Source organism: Scylla paramamosain, unplaced genomic scaffold (assembly GCF_035594125.1).
Source record: "Scylla paramamosain isolate STU-SP2022 unplaced genomic scaffold, ASM3559412v1 Contig2, whole genome shotgun sequence".
Classification (NCBI taxonomy): domain Eukaryota; kingdom Metazoa; phylum Arthropoda; class Malacostraca; order Decapoda; family Portunidae; genus Scylla; species Scylla paramamosain.
In genome coordinates this window covers 2,681,172-2,697,500 of record NW_026973667.1, presented here as the reverse complement: position 1 = coordinate 2,697,500, position 16,329 = coordinate 2,681,172, and the positions used below count along the sequence as shown (strand labels likewise).

At 42.6% G+C, this 16,329-nt stretch overlaps 1 protein-coding gene across 1 annotated transcript in view; it reads left to right on the top strand.

The window, feature by feature from the left end:
* The window catches only part of LOC135095930 (uncharacterized), a 52,778-nt gene that overhangs the window by 21,700 nt on the left and 14,749 nt on the right, over positions 1–16,329 (top strand). The window contains exon 5 of the mRNA XM_063997078.1: positions 1,447–1,509. Coding sequence (XP_063853148.1) covers positions 1,447–1,509 — 63 coding nt within the window. The remainder of the gene's footprint in view (positions 1–1,446; positions 1,510–16,329) is intronic.

Here is a 16,329-nt window from a genome sequence, read left to right as displayed (position 1 = left end):
CGAGTATTTCGTGTGGAATGTTCTTGGGAAACTCACCTTGGGGTCTTATTATACACGCAACTCAATATTGTCACTTTCATAAACAAACTGCTTGAGTCATTTGTTCAGCTCGTCTGGAAAATGAAATGAAAAAAATGTCTCCATCTTTTTAATTCTCATTTAAAAAGCCAAAATGTTACGGTAAATTTTAGGTCACTCAAATACTGGACATGAAAATGGCTCTTAAAATGAGAAACAATTAAAAACTGTCTCCATCTTTTTCAATCCAAATTTTAAAATGCTAAAAAGTTAAGACAAATTTTAGATCCGTCAAAAACTCCACATGACAAAAGCAAGTGTACAAACAAACACAATGAATAATGAAGAATTTATCCGAGTATAGAGTCTGTCTCAACTCTATTAAATTTACATTATAAAAAGCCAAAAGGTTGAGACAAATTTTAAACCCCTCAAAAGCTGCAGATGACTAAAACAACCGTACAAATAGAGACACTGAATGACGGAGAATTGATCCAAGTATAAATCCAAAATTCACCAAAAATGACCCAAGCAGTCTGTCAATGAGGCGATACTGCGTCACTTCACCACACGTCCCTTGTCCCACCACGCATCACGAACCACTGACTATGGATCAACATACTGCAGGTTATACTGGTCCTCTGACACTCTCACTCGAACCCCTGACTTGCCACACCACACAAGGGTAGCTGTTGTCGATGTAGTGTTGAGTGGGTATCAATAGTTCTAAAAAGTTCTGTGATTTGTACGAGTAGTTGTGGCAGATGTTCACAGAAATATTGATAGAAGTAGGAGGATGAATTGCACTGGACGAGTTAGTAGTAACAGTTGTGGTATAGTCATAGTAGTAGTATGTAGTAGTAGTAATAGGAATTGTCCTTAAATACCGAACAATGAAAAGTTTCTCAGTCAAAACATCCAAAGAAATGTAATATTTACAAACAAAAACAAACAGCTAAATAACAAAATTGAGCAATAGATGAATATGTCAAAAATTACACGCTGATTCAAAAAAATGTTCTAATTTTTTAAGAATGCACAAAAACACGGTCACGCCATTTCCATCTTATTTTCAAGATGAGCTAACAAATTAAGACTACAAAAAAAGAAAAGACACAAAAACCGAATTAAACTTTAGAACCATCCAAAAAATTAAACACTTTTCCTATCTTTACAAAATTCTGTCCCACTCTTTTCTAAACACTCCCCCGAGAAAAAAAACAAAAAAAAACAAGAGTCAAACGTTAACTAATATTATCCTCTTAAAATTCTCTTAAAAAATTCTAGTTTATTGATTCCAAAGTTTATCCCGCTCATATTTTAAACCATTAGAAAGAGAACTGATCTTTTTTAACTTCATATTTTTGAGGTACAGTGTGTGACTCAGCCCACCACTACGTCACGTCTAATGCCACCCACTCTCCACAGGGGGTTGAGGAAGGCGGGGAACAGACAGACGATGAAACGGATGTGGTACAAACTTCTGCTACAGTAAGTAATGTTTCTCCTTGATTATTTTATCTTTTTTTTTTTTTCCAAGTATTGTCCGCTGCTCCTGTCTTTACCTGAGCCTAAATCTTGAGTCTTAATCTTGTCACTTGGATTTCGTGTTGCCAAATTTGATTCTGTATTACCGCTAGTCTGCCTCACTCATTGAACTCCGTAAAATTTCAGTCATTGAATGGAGTAGTTAAATATCCATCTAATCTCTAATTGGGTTGTCAAATCTATTTTTTTTTTTTTTTTCGTCAATGACCAAAATTTTGAATGCCTGGAATTTTCTACATTATCCAATGAAATGCGATTTTCTACCAGTAACTTTCGTGTGATGAGATGCAATACAATATAATACAATACAATACAATACAATAATGACGCAGTACACTAGCAACTAGACAGCATCACTCCCGCTAGATTCAGCAAACACCATCCAAATCTAGCAGGAAAATCAATGAATTGGCAACACTGCTTCAGTTCGGTCTAGCTCTCTGCTGACAACAAATTTTACTCTCCCTCTGCTGCTGTTAATTCCCGAGGCTCAGACGCCCCGGACAGACTCTTGCGTTTGTTGCTGCCTAGAGTATTGCTGGTCTGGTCCGTGCTCGGCTTCCCAGGTTGCCGTGTGGGCGCCTGGCCGTGTATCATTGACGCCTCCTCATACGCCACTCTTTGCTCTCAATAAGACTCATTTCTTTTCCCTGTAGAACTGTACTCCGTCTATTTCTGGTTGTTGCTTTTTTTTTTTTTTTATCATTTTCTTAAGAGTAGCTGAGGATCTAATTGCAAGCTAGAAATATCACAGCGCAGGTGGATTTCCCTTACGGCCGCTTACTCACGGAGCTCTGCGGCGCGACGTGTGGCTGCCTGCATCGCGGCACTAGCCCCGCCACGGGTTGGCGTGAGGAGTGTTGGCTCAGGCACGCACCTCCACAGCCTCACCCAAACCTAACCACACACACGCCACTTTGTCAAAAACCACCCAGATTCCCACAAAATAATCCCTCCCCGTGGAGTGTGGAGAGGAGGGGCCTGCTCCTGCCCTCATCCCACCACCACCACCACCACGCCACCGCTGAACTCGCCAGCACATCATGGCGGACGCTGCAGTGACGTGTGGCTGACTGGCGGCTGGACAGTTGAGCACAGTGCCGTGGTACATTCCTGCCACGCCTGCCTTGCCAACACAGTAATGGTGCAGCTCCTGCACGTGGCGTGCCAAGGCACCAGTGACTGCTGTGCCTGAGTCACACAGTGGCGTGCATCAAAGTGTCGCGCTGCAGCACAACGCGTGCAGCCGTCAGCAAGACAGCGCTGCACGGGGCAGGGAGCGTGACTATTGTCCCAGTGTTGTGTTCGTAGCTGTCCTTTGTACGTAGCTGTCCGATCTTTGTTTATAAACAAAAGCCGGACTGCTGTGAACACTTTATACCAGTGACAGCTACAAACACGACAGCGGGACTCACCAGGACGAGTGTGCCACGCTCCAAGCATCCGCCGCTCAGCAGCGCTGCACACAAGCGCCACACTCGCGAGTATGAAGCGCGTCACAACACAGAAAGAAATGCGGTGTGCCGTACCACGCCAACCAGTCGCGCCACAGAGCGGCTGTGTGTCGGCGCGTGAATGAACTCCATGTGCTGTGTGTGCTTCTGTGTGTGGTGACTAGCAGCTCGGGTCAGCAGCAAGTCAGACATAGACGGAGTGCAGGTATAGTGATTTTTATCTCTGAGGAGGCTTCCCTCGCGGCCTCCCTCCATTGTGACTGTTGTCCTTGCCGCCCCAGGGAGGGCTATCTGTTACCATGCTTAGTCCACACTTGAGGGAAGGAAACAGGCACGTCTTTTGAGTATCCATGTATTCAAAAGATGCTTGATTTTTCTTTTTGTGTAGTTGTTTTTGAAAGAACCAATAGTAATGCTTTGAATTGCTTGACTTGTTAACTAAACGTTCTTTTTACGCAGATTCCATGTGTCAATGGGGAAGAAAAGTCGTGGTAACAGAGACACTAGAAAGTATCTCTCTTTGGAATTATCATTTTCAGTTATGCAATACTTGGCTTCCCTTGCAGCAGCTCCCTATTGTAGTACTTTAGCGACTCACTGTACCTCAAACCATTGCAGCATCCTTAGCTATTTACTGGATAAACTTACTACAGGAATTCCGACTTACTGTATAAAACCATTGCAGCTTTTTTCAGTAACTCCTAACAGCAACTCATGAGACAGGTTCTTCCGTAGCGATGTTCCTCCCCAGTGTACAGTAGTAATATCACACGTGAAGGCATGCAGCGTGTGACTCGCCCTCTCCCTGACCCTCTGACTAACTCTGTTGTTTCTGCTGCCGTCTGCCGTGTTGGTGAATGCCGGAAAGTAGTAGGTAATGGTACGCAGCCCACCCCGCGCCGACCCTCCGCCACCTGACACTCGCAGGGACAGTACCGCTGGCCTTCCACGTGCAGTTTGTGAGATAGAGTGATGGACTAACATTTGCAAAGACTGTATTTTTTTTTTTTTTAATGGAGTTGTGAACAATGAATTTTTTTGTAATGCAGAGACAGATTGGAATTCATTTTATGTAAGAGTGGCACCGGACTAGGGCAGCAAAAAAGACTAAGATGGAAAGTGTCTACTGAGGTGCCAGTAATACTTAAAAAAATACCGAATTAATCTCATGTTGCCAAAAAGGTTCTGGCATTTGAGACGCAGAAGACGTGTGGCATATCAAAATTTGTTCTCACGTCGTTGTGTCATTCTTGCCCCAAAATTATGCTTCTCCATCACCTTGCTGCATACGAAACCCAGTAATTCAGTAACCCATGACAAGACACCTATCAGCTCTATACCCTAGTGTGTGGAGGGCAAGAGTTCCAGTCCGCATTTTTTTTTTAAGAGTGGCACAAGTGAAGGGCAACAAAAAGAGCGAAAAAAAGGGCCCACTTAGCTCCCACTCCCTAAAGAGATATCAAAAGGATCATCTGCATATAATATCAAGCAAGCCGGTCAACTCTATACCTTCTACTCTGTTGGTGAAAGTGGGTGCAAGAATTTCAGTGAGCATTGTCAGAACATACGATGCCAAGTAGTCAAATAGTCCATCACTGTACTCCGGTTTTCATTCCCTCTGGTCTGTGGAGGCGAGGGTTGCCAAGAGTGTCAGGTGGTGGTGGGGAGAGCGCTTGATGTTGTGTTTCCCAGTGGCTGCAGGACTACCACTGACACGACCTGGCATGCTGTGTCTGAGAAAGAGAGAGAGAGAGAGAGAGAGAGAGAGAGAGAGAGAGAGAGAGAGAGAGAGAGAGAGAGAGAGAGAGAGAGAGAGAGAGAGAGAGAGAGAGAGAGAGAGACACCTTCCCATAATAGACTCGTTTGTACAGTCAAGTCCATAAGTCAAGTGACCAACCACCTAAACAACTCCTTCCACTTTCGTCCACTGTTTTGTGTTTCCTCTCTTTATTTATCGATTTTCCCGCCCTCTGATCTGCTGACAACCTGACAAAACCAAAGCATTCAGGTGATTTTCAGTAGATCAGTGGTTTTCAATAGATCAAGTGACTTATAAATGAGATAAACCACTAAGCCCTCTGATCTGTAACCAACCTAGGAACGGAGGAGATCTAGAGGCTTAACACTGAGGCAAAACACTGAACAATATAGAAGAATGAGGGAAGAGTGTGGCACGTCTACTTCTGGCTGTGACTGTACATACACACTGGACGGTGAATGACAGCACTGAGTAACGAAAGCCCGTATTCTGAAACGCTTTGCTCTCCCACCACGACTGTTTTTCCAAGGCCATAGAAACGAGTAGCCGGGCTCTCAAGAGTGTTTCTCCCGCTAATGTTGTAGAAATCCTGTTAGTCTTTCACCAGAACCGTAAAAACAGAATTAAAAGTCTGTGTAGTGCCAATTAGAGTCTTGAAAGGAGTGGAGGTGAGGCGCGGAAGTGTTTCAGATTAATGGCCTTAAGTGTTGTGACGGTAAAACCTCCACCGCCGTCAGCTTTGAGTGTTGTGACCTGCCACTGACAAAACAGGACGTAGGAAATTGTTGGCCTGCTTTTTCAATGTGGCCTTATAAATGAAACCTTCTCCCTCTTTTTCTTTTCACTCACAAACATGATCTTCCTTCTCTTCTCTGTGATAATTTTCTCTCTCCCTTTGATGTTATATATACCTTTTCCTCTTTTCCCTCTCACTGTTTTCTTGCAATCGATTATTTTTTTTTTCACTGTGGTTTTACAAATGATACTTTTCTTCTTCTTCTGTGATATTTTTTTTCCTCTTCTCCTCTGTGGTCTTACAATTTTGTTTTTCTCTTACTTTTAACTCTTTTTCCTCTCACTGTTGTCTTATAAATTACTTATACTTTTCCCTCACTTTTTCCTTTCTCTTCTTCTCATCGCCTTTCAAATACTCAGAGTGAAAAGAGATATATATTTTTTTTCCTTCTCTTCTTTTTCTCTCACAAACTTTCTTCTTTTCCTCCCTCACAAACCTTCTCTCTTTTCTTTCTTTTCTCACAGACTCTTTTCCTTTCCTGCCTTACGAATTCTCTTCTTTTCCTACCTCACAAACTTTCTTCTTTTCCTCCTTCGCAAACTCTCCTTTTCCTCCCCAACAAACTTTTTTCCTCCCCAACAAACTTTCTTCTTTTTCCTCCCTCACAAACTCTTTTCTTCTCCCACAAACAACACTTTTCCTCTCTTTCATATACTCAAAGTGAAGATGTAAACTTTTTCCTCTCTTCACTGAGGCTTGTAAAAGAGCCGACTTGTTTCTCAGTGTGGCCTTAAAAATGTTACTCTTTCCTCTTCTCCTCTCAGACAAAGAGAAAGAGGAGAGAGAGAGAGAGAGAGAGAGAGAGAGAGAGAGAGAGAGAGAGAGAGAGAGAGAGAGAGAGAGAGAGAGAGGACTGGATCAAAGACTTACAAAACAGTTCAATGTAATTCACTCGCTTCATTTTTCATTCACCTCCTCCTCCTCCTTCATCACTCGATTGCAACTATCACTGTTTATCACGTGTGTGTGTGTGTGTGTGTGTGTGTAGGCAAGTAATTTACATAAAAGTAATAGTTTTTTTTATGATGAGTGATTTTAATTTTGTTTTTTGTTCGTTTTGTTTGTTTCTTTTTTTTGTTTTCGTCATTTTTTTTTGTGTGTGTGTTTTTTCATCGCCATTTTGTCTGTCACTCGCTTTTTTTGTATTCATTATCGTTTGTGTCATATATCTTATCATCAATACTAATAATTCTTACTACTACTACTACTACTACTACTACTACTACTACTACTACCTTTACTTCTACTTATACTACTACTACTACTACTATAATCTTGAAACAATGAGGATCTTCTCTGCCCATCACCATCACATCACCACCACCACCACCATCATCATCATCATCATCATCATCATCATCACCAAGGACAGACTCAGTTGCGAGAGAGGAAACAAACAAATGACTCAAATATTTAGTCCTGGTATTATGACTTACTGACCTGTTGACTTCACTTCCTTTCCCCCCTCCTCGTTTTCTTTCACCTGACCCGTAGCGTGATGAAGGGTAACTGTAAAAAAAAAAAAAAAATTGTAACGAAAAAGTGCAGGAAAAATTCAATATATCATAAGGAAAAATTAAAAAGAAAATTTGCTGTTTACTTTTTTGATATTTTTTTGTCTAACTTTTTTTCAGGGAAGGTTTTTTTACGTCTATATTTTTTTTACAGAACTTAATGTAGTTTAGATGACAAAGGAACCATGTAGGCCTATGAAAACAAATAAATTTACAGTAGGCAGGGAACATTATGGCAAAACTCCCTTTCTTTTTGTGTATGGAATAATCAAAACATGACTAACTCCTTCACTACAGGCTATAATAACAATGAGGTTCTTTTCTGTAAGCTAAGGTTATGACAAGACTCCTTTCATTAAATAATTGGTTTGTTTATGAGTGTGTTGTATAGTGGTGGTCATAAGTCCCGTATTCTCAGCACCCACTTCCGCTGTGTTTCGGGTCTTCTCTCAATGCTGCGTGTCCTGATCTCTAGTCTTATATAACACAGGAACACGAGGGTTGGTGCAGGAAGCCATCAGGCCTACACGTGGAAGTCCCTGTATAAAAGATGCCTTCCTATTTCCACTGTCATCCCCATCCATACATTTGTTTAATCTTTCAAAGCTCCCTACTGACTCAGCACTAACAGCCCCATTACTGAGTTTGTTCCATCCTTTAATTCTTCCCCAGCTCTAGAAGACTCTGACGGGTATTCAGAAACCCTTTGCTCTCTCACCACGACTATTTTCCAAGGCCACTGAGATGACAAGCCGGGATGTCAAGCGTGTTTCCCCTGTTTATGATATAGAAATCTTGTTAATTTATCTAGAGAATCATAGAAACACCCTTGAAAAATCTTGTACCATCAACTAGAGCCTTTGGAAAGTAGCGGAGTGCAGCGCAGAAGTGGTGCAGAATACGGTTTTGTCATGGGCAGGAGGAAGCACAAAAGCAGGGACTCCCACAAACACCAGTGAGAGAAGGCGCTAAACACACGGGGAGGGAGAGAAATCGAATGAAATAACGTGTGCTCTTGGCCACGAGACTGTACCACTGTCATCAACACTTCTCAATAACCAGTGCATGTTTCTACGTGTTGTGTGGCTGCCCTGTGTTCTACCCCACGCTTGTGTCCTGTACAAACACCTGTCCTTGCCCGGTGTAGGCGCCTCGTCCAACCAGGCGTGAAAAGCCAGGGTTTGGGATCAAGAAGTTCTTCAAAGATATTAAGAATGACATCAAGAACATTGTACATCCATCTGGACGCAAAGAGTAACAGTGAGGACCTGGGTGAGGATGTGTTCATATGCTCCCTCTCTTCACCTTACGAATGTTGTGTTATGGGGTGTTTGTGTGTCTGTGTTGGGGGTGTTTGGTGCGGTGTGCTGTGGTGTCAGGGCGTTATGTCACGTTGGGGGTGTTTTATGTAAGTTTTCATCTGTGTCTTCCTTGGTTAGGGTAGTGGTAGTGGTAGTGGTAGTTGTAGTTGTTGTAGTTGTAGTTGTTGTAGTGGTAGTTGTAGTTGTAGTTCTTGTTGTTTACCATTTATTATTTTCTACTTCTTTTGTTTTTTGTAGTAACAGTAGTGGTGGTGGCGGTAGTAGTAGTAGTAGTAGTAGTAGTAGTAGTAGTAGCAGTAGTAGTAGTAGTAGTAGTAGTAGTAGTAACGAGCCTTTTTCCATCTTTTTGTTGCCTTAGACTAGAACTATTCATGTAAAAAAAAGTAGTAGCAGTAGTAATAGCAGCAGCAGTACCAACGATAACAGTAGCAGCAGCAGCAGCAGTAGAAGACCTCCATCTTTACACCAAAACAAAATGGAAAATGAAATGTCTTCCCACTAGTAAACATTCCTCCACGTGGCATGACTTCCCTCGCCACTGTGCACGTCCCGACATGTTGGGAGACTGGCAGGGGCGTGGCTGTCTTGTCTACTCAGTTGTTACGTGTTTGCTAGGAACTTTTCACTCAACTGTTAAGTGTCTCACTGTTGCGAACCTATCTGTTATTTATGTGTTATCATACATACATACATACATACATACATACATACATGGACCTTTACTTAAAATACATTCATACATTACGTAGATACTTATATATGCTTTAAATACACTTTATACACACATATATAATGGTACATGCACTCAATTCACTCGTACATACATATATACAGACAGACAGACACTCCTATCCTGCAAAGTGGTGTTACTGTATGTTTCTCTTGCATCTCTGTGTCCAGCACCTCCAGTTCTGCTACAGTATACACACTACAGTCTGAAATACTTAACATAACTATACTACCAGAGTCAAGTGAATTGGTTGGGTCTGCCTTTAAAATTTTCGTTTTCTCAAATTCTTCATAGAAAATTGTAGCTTTGCCTTGTTTTATGGCAGACTATGTTACTGATTTTATGGTGTGTGAGAGAGAGAGAGAGAGAGAGAGAGAGAGAGAGAGAGAGAGAGAGAGAGAGAGAGAGAGAGAGAGAGAGAGAGAGAGAGAGAGAGAGAGAGAGAGAGAGAGAGAGAGAGAGAGAGAGAGAGAGAGAGAGTAATTTTTTTTCTCTTCTACTGAATATTCACTGGTTTAACACACACACACACACACACACACACACACACACACACAGGATAATACTCGTATATTTGCACCACCACCACCACCACCACCACCACCACCACCACTATTGTATACTACAAAGCGAATACAATGTTATATTGAATGTAATTAAGCCGCATCGCCTTTACAGGAACACAGGTGGTGACATTTGAATTACTATTATTGTTATTATTATTATTATTATTATTATTATTATTATTATTATTATTATTGTTATTATTATTATTATTATTGTTATTATTATTATTATTATTATTATTATCATTATCATCATTTTTTTTCAGGTTCAAAGTATATTGTTATCACTACCGTGTGCTGGATCTTAATATTGTCACTATTTCTTTTCATTTTGTTGTCATTAATTGCTTCACCATTAATTTCAGTCTCACTTTCAGGCGTTTTCAAATTCCTCTCTCAGATTTACAGTGCCTGAGCCTCTTCACTAGCTCCCTCACTACCACACGGACACGTCACAACACCAATGTTTACAATTTCAGTTATCTACGAGATGGAAAAAGCAATGTAATTCAATGGGCAGCTAGAATGATGGACTAGATGTCTGTAGAATGTTAAATAAAGGCCTTTGAGTTGTTTAAGGTGAGGTTTGTGGTGTGAGAACGTGTCAGATGGTAGTGAGGGAGCTTGTAGTGATGATAAGCGTGGTGTTTTGTTTTTCAGAGTGTTCTTTTTGGTTTTTGTGTTGATGGGATGTGTTGCAATTACTGTGTTTACTCTAAATGGTATCAGCTGTTTGAAGTGGTGTTTGATGTTTACTGTTGTGTACCTACTGTGCGTGACAATATGGAAGACGATGTGGTGTTTGCAAGGTGTCTACTGCTATGACTCAAGTAGCTGGTGGACCTGTTTGGTTTATTAGTTAAGGAGAAGCTGTTTAGATGTGTGTGTTTGTGATGAATATGTAATGTTTGTGTGTTTGCTGCAAGTGTGTGTGTTTGTGTGTGTGTTGGGTTGCCTTGGTGAGTGTTGCGTGAGTGTTGCATGAGTGTTGTGTGAGTGTTGCGTGAGGCTGCTTCATTTAGTGTGATGTGAGGATCGTGTTGCATTTTGTGAGTGTTGGGTGAGATTGTGTTTCAGTTTGTGTTGCGTGGGACTGTTTGATTTGTGTGAGGACTGTTGAATCTAGTGAGTGTTGCGTGAGGCTGTGTTTCACTCAGCGTGAGGACTGTTTCATTGTGTTGCGAGAAGGTTGTGTTTTACTTAGTGTTGCGTGAGAACTGTTAAATATATGACTTGCGTGAAGAATTGTGAGTGTTGCGTGAAGGCTGTGTTAAATTTAATGAGTGTTGCGTGAAGATTGTGTTAAATTTAATGAATGTTGCGTGGGACTGTCTAACATCTCGTGAGTGTTGCGTGAAGGCTGTGTTAAATTTAATGAGTGTTGCGTGAAGACTGTGTTAAATTTAATGAGTGTTGCGTGGGACTGTCTAACATCTCGTGAGTGTTGCGTGAAGACAGTGTTAAATTTAATGAGTGTTGCGTGAAGACAGTGTTACATCTAATGCGTGTTGCGTGAAGACTGTGTTAAATTTAATGAGTGTTGCGTGGGACTGTCTAACATCTAATGAGTGTTGCGTGAAGACAGTGTTACATCTAATGAGTGTTGCGTGGGACAGTCAAATCTAGTGAGTGTTGCGTGGAGTACATCTAGTGAGTGTTGCGTGGAGCAGTGAAATCTAGTGAAAGTTGCGTGGAAATGTCAAATCTAGTGTGTTGCGTGAGGACAGTGTTTCATTTAGTGTTGCGTGAGGCTGTTACATCTAGTGAGTGTGATGTGAGGAGCAACATTCTTGAGGTGAGAGAAACCAAGGAGGAACCAAGGAGGAACACCAGGAGGAGCCGAAAAGGAAGCAAGGAGCCAGTCACTCCACCTTTAACCTAGTGCTTGCAACCTTCCTCCTTCCCTCCTTCCGTCTCTCACTGCATGTAGGCAACACAACCAGCCATCCAGCCATCCAGTCTTTCTTTACTATCATTTTCTAACCATACCGTTTTCATAATCAGTCCTTTGGGCCTTCCTCTCCTCCCTTGATGTATGGTTGAGGGAACACAGCCCCAACCAGCCACCTATACAACCAGTCCCTCTCTTCCTTTAAAGCTGAAAGTCCGTGAAATATAGCCCAAGGTCAATTAAGCTGGCAGGCCCTTAAACACACAGCCCTAAAAGAGGTTCCCTAAATCTGGCAGGCCCTACAGTAAAGAGCCCTAATGAAAGTCCTGAATTACATTAAGTGTCTTGAACCTTTTGGGAGTGTCTGAACTAAATGCTACGATTCTTTAAAAACGGTTCCTCTGGGCATGTGTTGTCTGAAGTGGTGATGGTGGTGGTGGTGGTGGTGGTTGTGGCTATTGTTCCCTCGACCTTATCTATGTTAATCTTGTTCCCTCTGGCTGCTTGCTCCTCGTGATTCAATAATCCTAACAAATCTTTAGCTAAAAATTTAAACACATGGTCTAGTTTACTAATACAACCAGTAGTATGAGTTGTTTCAAAATTATCGTTTAAATTGATACAAGGCCACAGCAGCCAAGGGATTAAGTGTTTCTGAAGTCAAACTGTGTGTTAGTGTGTTACTCTTGTGTTGGTGGCGGTGACTGAAGGCTTGCATCACGGCTGGAGGACGATAACGCGGCCTTCACTACTCGCCACCAACACCAGACAAAATGGTACGACACACACTCTTAGCATTCCTCACTGTCCACCCAGAAGGTCCCAGCACCGCCCCTCGTGGCCATCATCCCTTGCTCGCCCCTTTCCCTTGAGAGCTCAAAGCCTCACGAAGGAGAGACGGAAGACGTGAGTGTGCGAAGAGATGGGAAGGAAGAGCAGAGGGTAGTTGAAGCAGAGGATATTGGAGGCAACGAGGTAGATGAGTTACCGCAGGCAATGCAAGCGTCAAGAGGTGGATCTCCTGACCAAGTGGTTACTGGACAGACAGGCAGCGAGGGACAGAAAGAAGCTGGTGCAGGAGAGATGGCAAATGCTGTATCTCCTGGCAAAATGGCTATTGGACAAACAAACAGCGAGGGACAGAAGGAAGCTGGTGCAGGAGAGAAGGCAAACGCTGTATCTCCTGACGAAGTGGTTACTGGACTGACAAACAGCGAGGGACAGAAAGAAGCTGGTGCAGGAGAGAAGGCAAACGCTGTATCTCCTGACGAAGTGGTTACTGGACTGACAAACAGCGAGGGACAGAAAGAAGCTGGTGCAGGAGAGATGTCAAACGCTGTACCTCCTCACGAAACGGCTACTGGACAGACAGACAGCGAGGGACAGAAAGAAGCTGGTGCAGGAGGGTTGCCAAAAGGTGTACCTCCTGAAATGGTTAATGAACAGAAAGGCATCAAGGAACAGAAACAAGTTGATGCAGGAGAGTTGTCAAAAGGTGGACCTGACGAACTGGTTACTGGGCAGACAGACAGCGAGGGACAGAAACAAGCTGGTGCAGGAACGATGCCGCAAGGTGGATCTCCTGACAAAATTGCTACTGGACAGACAGACAGCGAGGGACAGAAAGAAGCTGGTTCAGCAGGGTTGCCAAAAGGTGTACCTCCTGACGAAATGGTTATTGAACAGACAGGCAGCGAGGAACAGAAAGAAGTTGGTGCAGGAGAGCTGTTGAAAGGTGGATCTGACGAAGTGGTTGCTGGACAGACAGACAGCGAGGTACAGAAACAAGCTAATGCAGGAGAGTTATCAAAAGGTAGATTTGATGAAATGGCTATTGGACAAACAAACAGCGAGGGACAGAAGGAAGCTGGTGCAGGAGAGATGTCAAACGCTGTATCTCCTGACGAAGTGGTTACTGGACAGACAAACAGCGAGGGAAAGAAGGAAGCTGGTGCAGGAGAGATGTCAAACGCTGTACCTCCTCACGAAACGGCTACTGGACAGACAGACAGCGAGGGACAGAAAGAAGTTGGTGCAGGAGGGTTGCCAAAAGGTGTACCTCCTGAAATGATTAATGAACAGAAAGGCATCGAGGAGCAGAAACAAGTTGATGCAGGAGGGTTATCGAAAGGTGTATCTGACGAACTGGTTACTGGACAGACAGACAGCGAGGAACAGAAACAAGCTGGTGCAGGAACGATGCCGAAAGGTGGATCTCCTGACGGAATGGTTAGTGAACAGAGAGACAGCAAGGAACAGAAACAAGCTGATGCAGAAGGGTTATCAAAAGGTGTATCTGACGAAGTGGTTACTGGACAGACAGACAGCAAGGAACAGAAACAAGCTGGTGCAGGGGAGATCTCAAACGCTGTATCTCCTGACGAAGTGGTTACTGGACAAACAGACAGCGAGGGACAAAAAGTGGCTGAAGGTGGCTCTGACAAAGTGTGTATTGGAGAACAGACAGACACCGAGGAACAGAAAGAACAGAAGGATAATCAGATAACGTCCACAGAGGATCCCCATGCAGAACAAATATCAAAAGGTTCTCCCAGCCCTGACAAAATGGTTACTCGAGAACAAACAAACACCAAGGAACAGGGAGACACGCAGACGGTACCCATGGAAGCGAATGATCAGCAGGGCACAGCAGACACACAGCAATTAATCAACAGCTCCCTAACCTCTGACAGAATGGACACGAGAGAACGAGAACATGAGCAAATTGAGCCAGTAGAACATGTGCTGGCATTGTTCAAAGAAGGGAGTGACACAGAACCCAACCAAAGGAAAGACACAGAGGTAACAACGCGAGATTCCCCGGCCCCTGACAGCATGGAGAAGGTGAATGCAAAAGAGAAAGGAGAGTCAGAGAAGGATGAACTACTACAGGGAACAAAAACACCTGAGTGGACAGATGATAATTGGAACACTCAGCAGCTAAATGGTTCTCTAACTCCTGACAAAATGGAAATAAAACAGAAAGTAGACAGAGAGTTAGAAAAATTTGTATCCTTCATGCCAACTGAAGTAAAAAACAACGACGATAGCGAGGGAACAGAGAACAAAGAACAGTTAATAAAAGGTTCTCTAACTCCTGACAAAATGGAAATAAAACAGAAAGTAGACAGAGAGTTAGAGAAATCTGTGTCCTTAGTCCCGATTGAATTAAAAGACAACCAAGACAGCGAGGGAGCAGGGAACACACAACAGTTAATAAAAGATTCTGTAACTCTTGACAAAATGGAAAAAGAACAGAAGGAAGATAGAGAGTTAGAGAAATCTGTGTCCTTAGTCCCGATTGAATTAAAAGACAACCAAGACAGCGAGGGAGCAGGGAACACACAACAGTTAATAAAAGATTCTGTAACTCTTGACAAAATGGAAAAAGAACAGAAGGAAGATAGAGAGTTAGAGAAATCTGTGTCCTTCTTGACAACTGAAGTAAAGGATAACGAAGACAGCAAAGGAAGAGAAAACAAAGAACAATTAATAAAAGGCTCAGTAACTCCTGACAAAATGGAGACAGGACAGAAAGAATCAGGGAGGGAAACAAATGACAAGGAAGACAATATAGCAGATGGCAAAGACCCGTTTTCTTCACCTACTGAGGGAGAAACAGTAGGATATACAACAGACACTATGGCACTTGAAACATCAACAACAACTACTACTGCTACTACAACTACTGAAACTACTGCACATGCTGACAGTTCTGACAAAGTGGCAGTTAACGAAGAACCAAAAGAGGGAGTGAACACAGGGCAAATGATCAGTGGAAGTTCTGTAAGCCCTGAACAAGAACAAGAAGTTAAATCTAATGCAAAGTTAGTCGAAATGCCAGGGGTCTTTGGAGTAACTGAAGCAAAGGAAGGCGAAATAGGCTCTAATATTGTGGACGGTAAAGAACGCAATGAACAAGAACAGGAAGAACGAAAAGCTGTAGAGGTGTTGAAGGAAGAGTCTGAAGGCTTCGAGAAAACAGGGAATGAGAATACGGGCAAGGAAGAACAAGAAGAACAGTTAGCAGTCAATGGAAATCCAGTGAACGGTGACGAGTGGGGTAAAGAACAGAATGAACAAGAACAGGCAAGTACAGTCACAGAACAAAATGAACAGTTGATTACAGTTACAAGACAAAATAAACAAGAACAGGAACAGACAACTACAGTCACAGAAAAACAGAATGAACACCCAATTATAGTTACAGGGGAACAAAATGAAAATGAACAAGGACAACAGGCAACTACAGTCATAGAAAAACAAACTGAACAGTCGAACATAGTTACAGTAGAACAAAATGAAGAACAGCCAAGTACGGAAAAGGAAAGATCACAAGAACATTCTCAACTAAAGGATATTAAAGTGACCCCTGACAAAATGGAAGACCACCAAGAACAAGAACAGTCATTTAAAGAGGAGGTGGAGGTACCGAAACATTCAGGGAACATCGAGGAAACAAAATTAAAGGAAAATGACGATATGAATGCTCAAGGTCACAAAACAACAGTAGATTCCATAGAAGACAAACAAAACTCTATGGAAATGGATGCAAAGGATGGAGAAAAAGGTGTGGGTGAGGAAAAGAGACCAGATTCAAAGCAGGATGTGGGTGAGGTGAAACAGACAAAAACAGGTGATGAAGAAAAGATTGATATTAGTAAATGGACACTGCAAGACGAGACGAGTGTAGGTAAAGTGGCTGATGTTGATGGAAAGAAGGTAACAGCA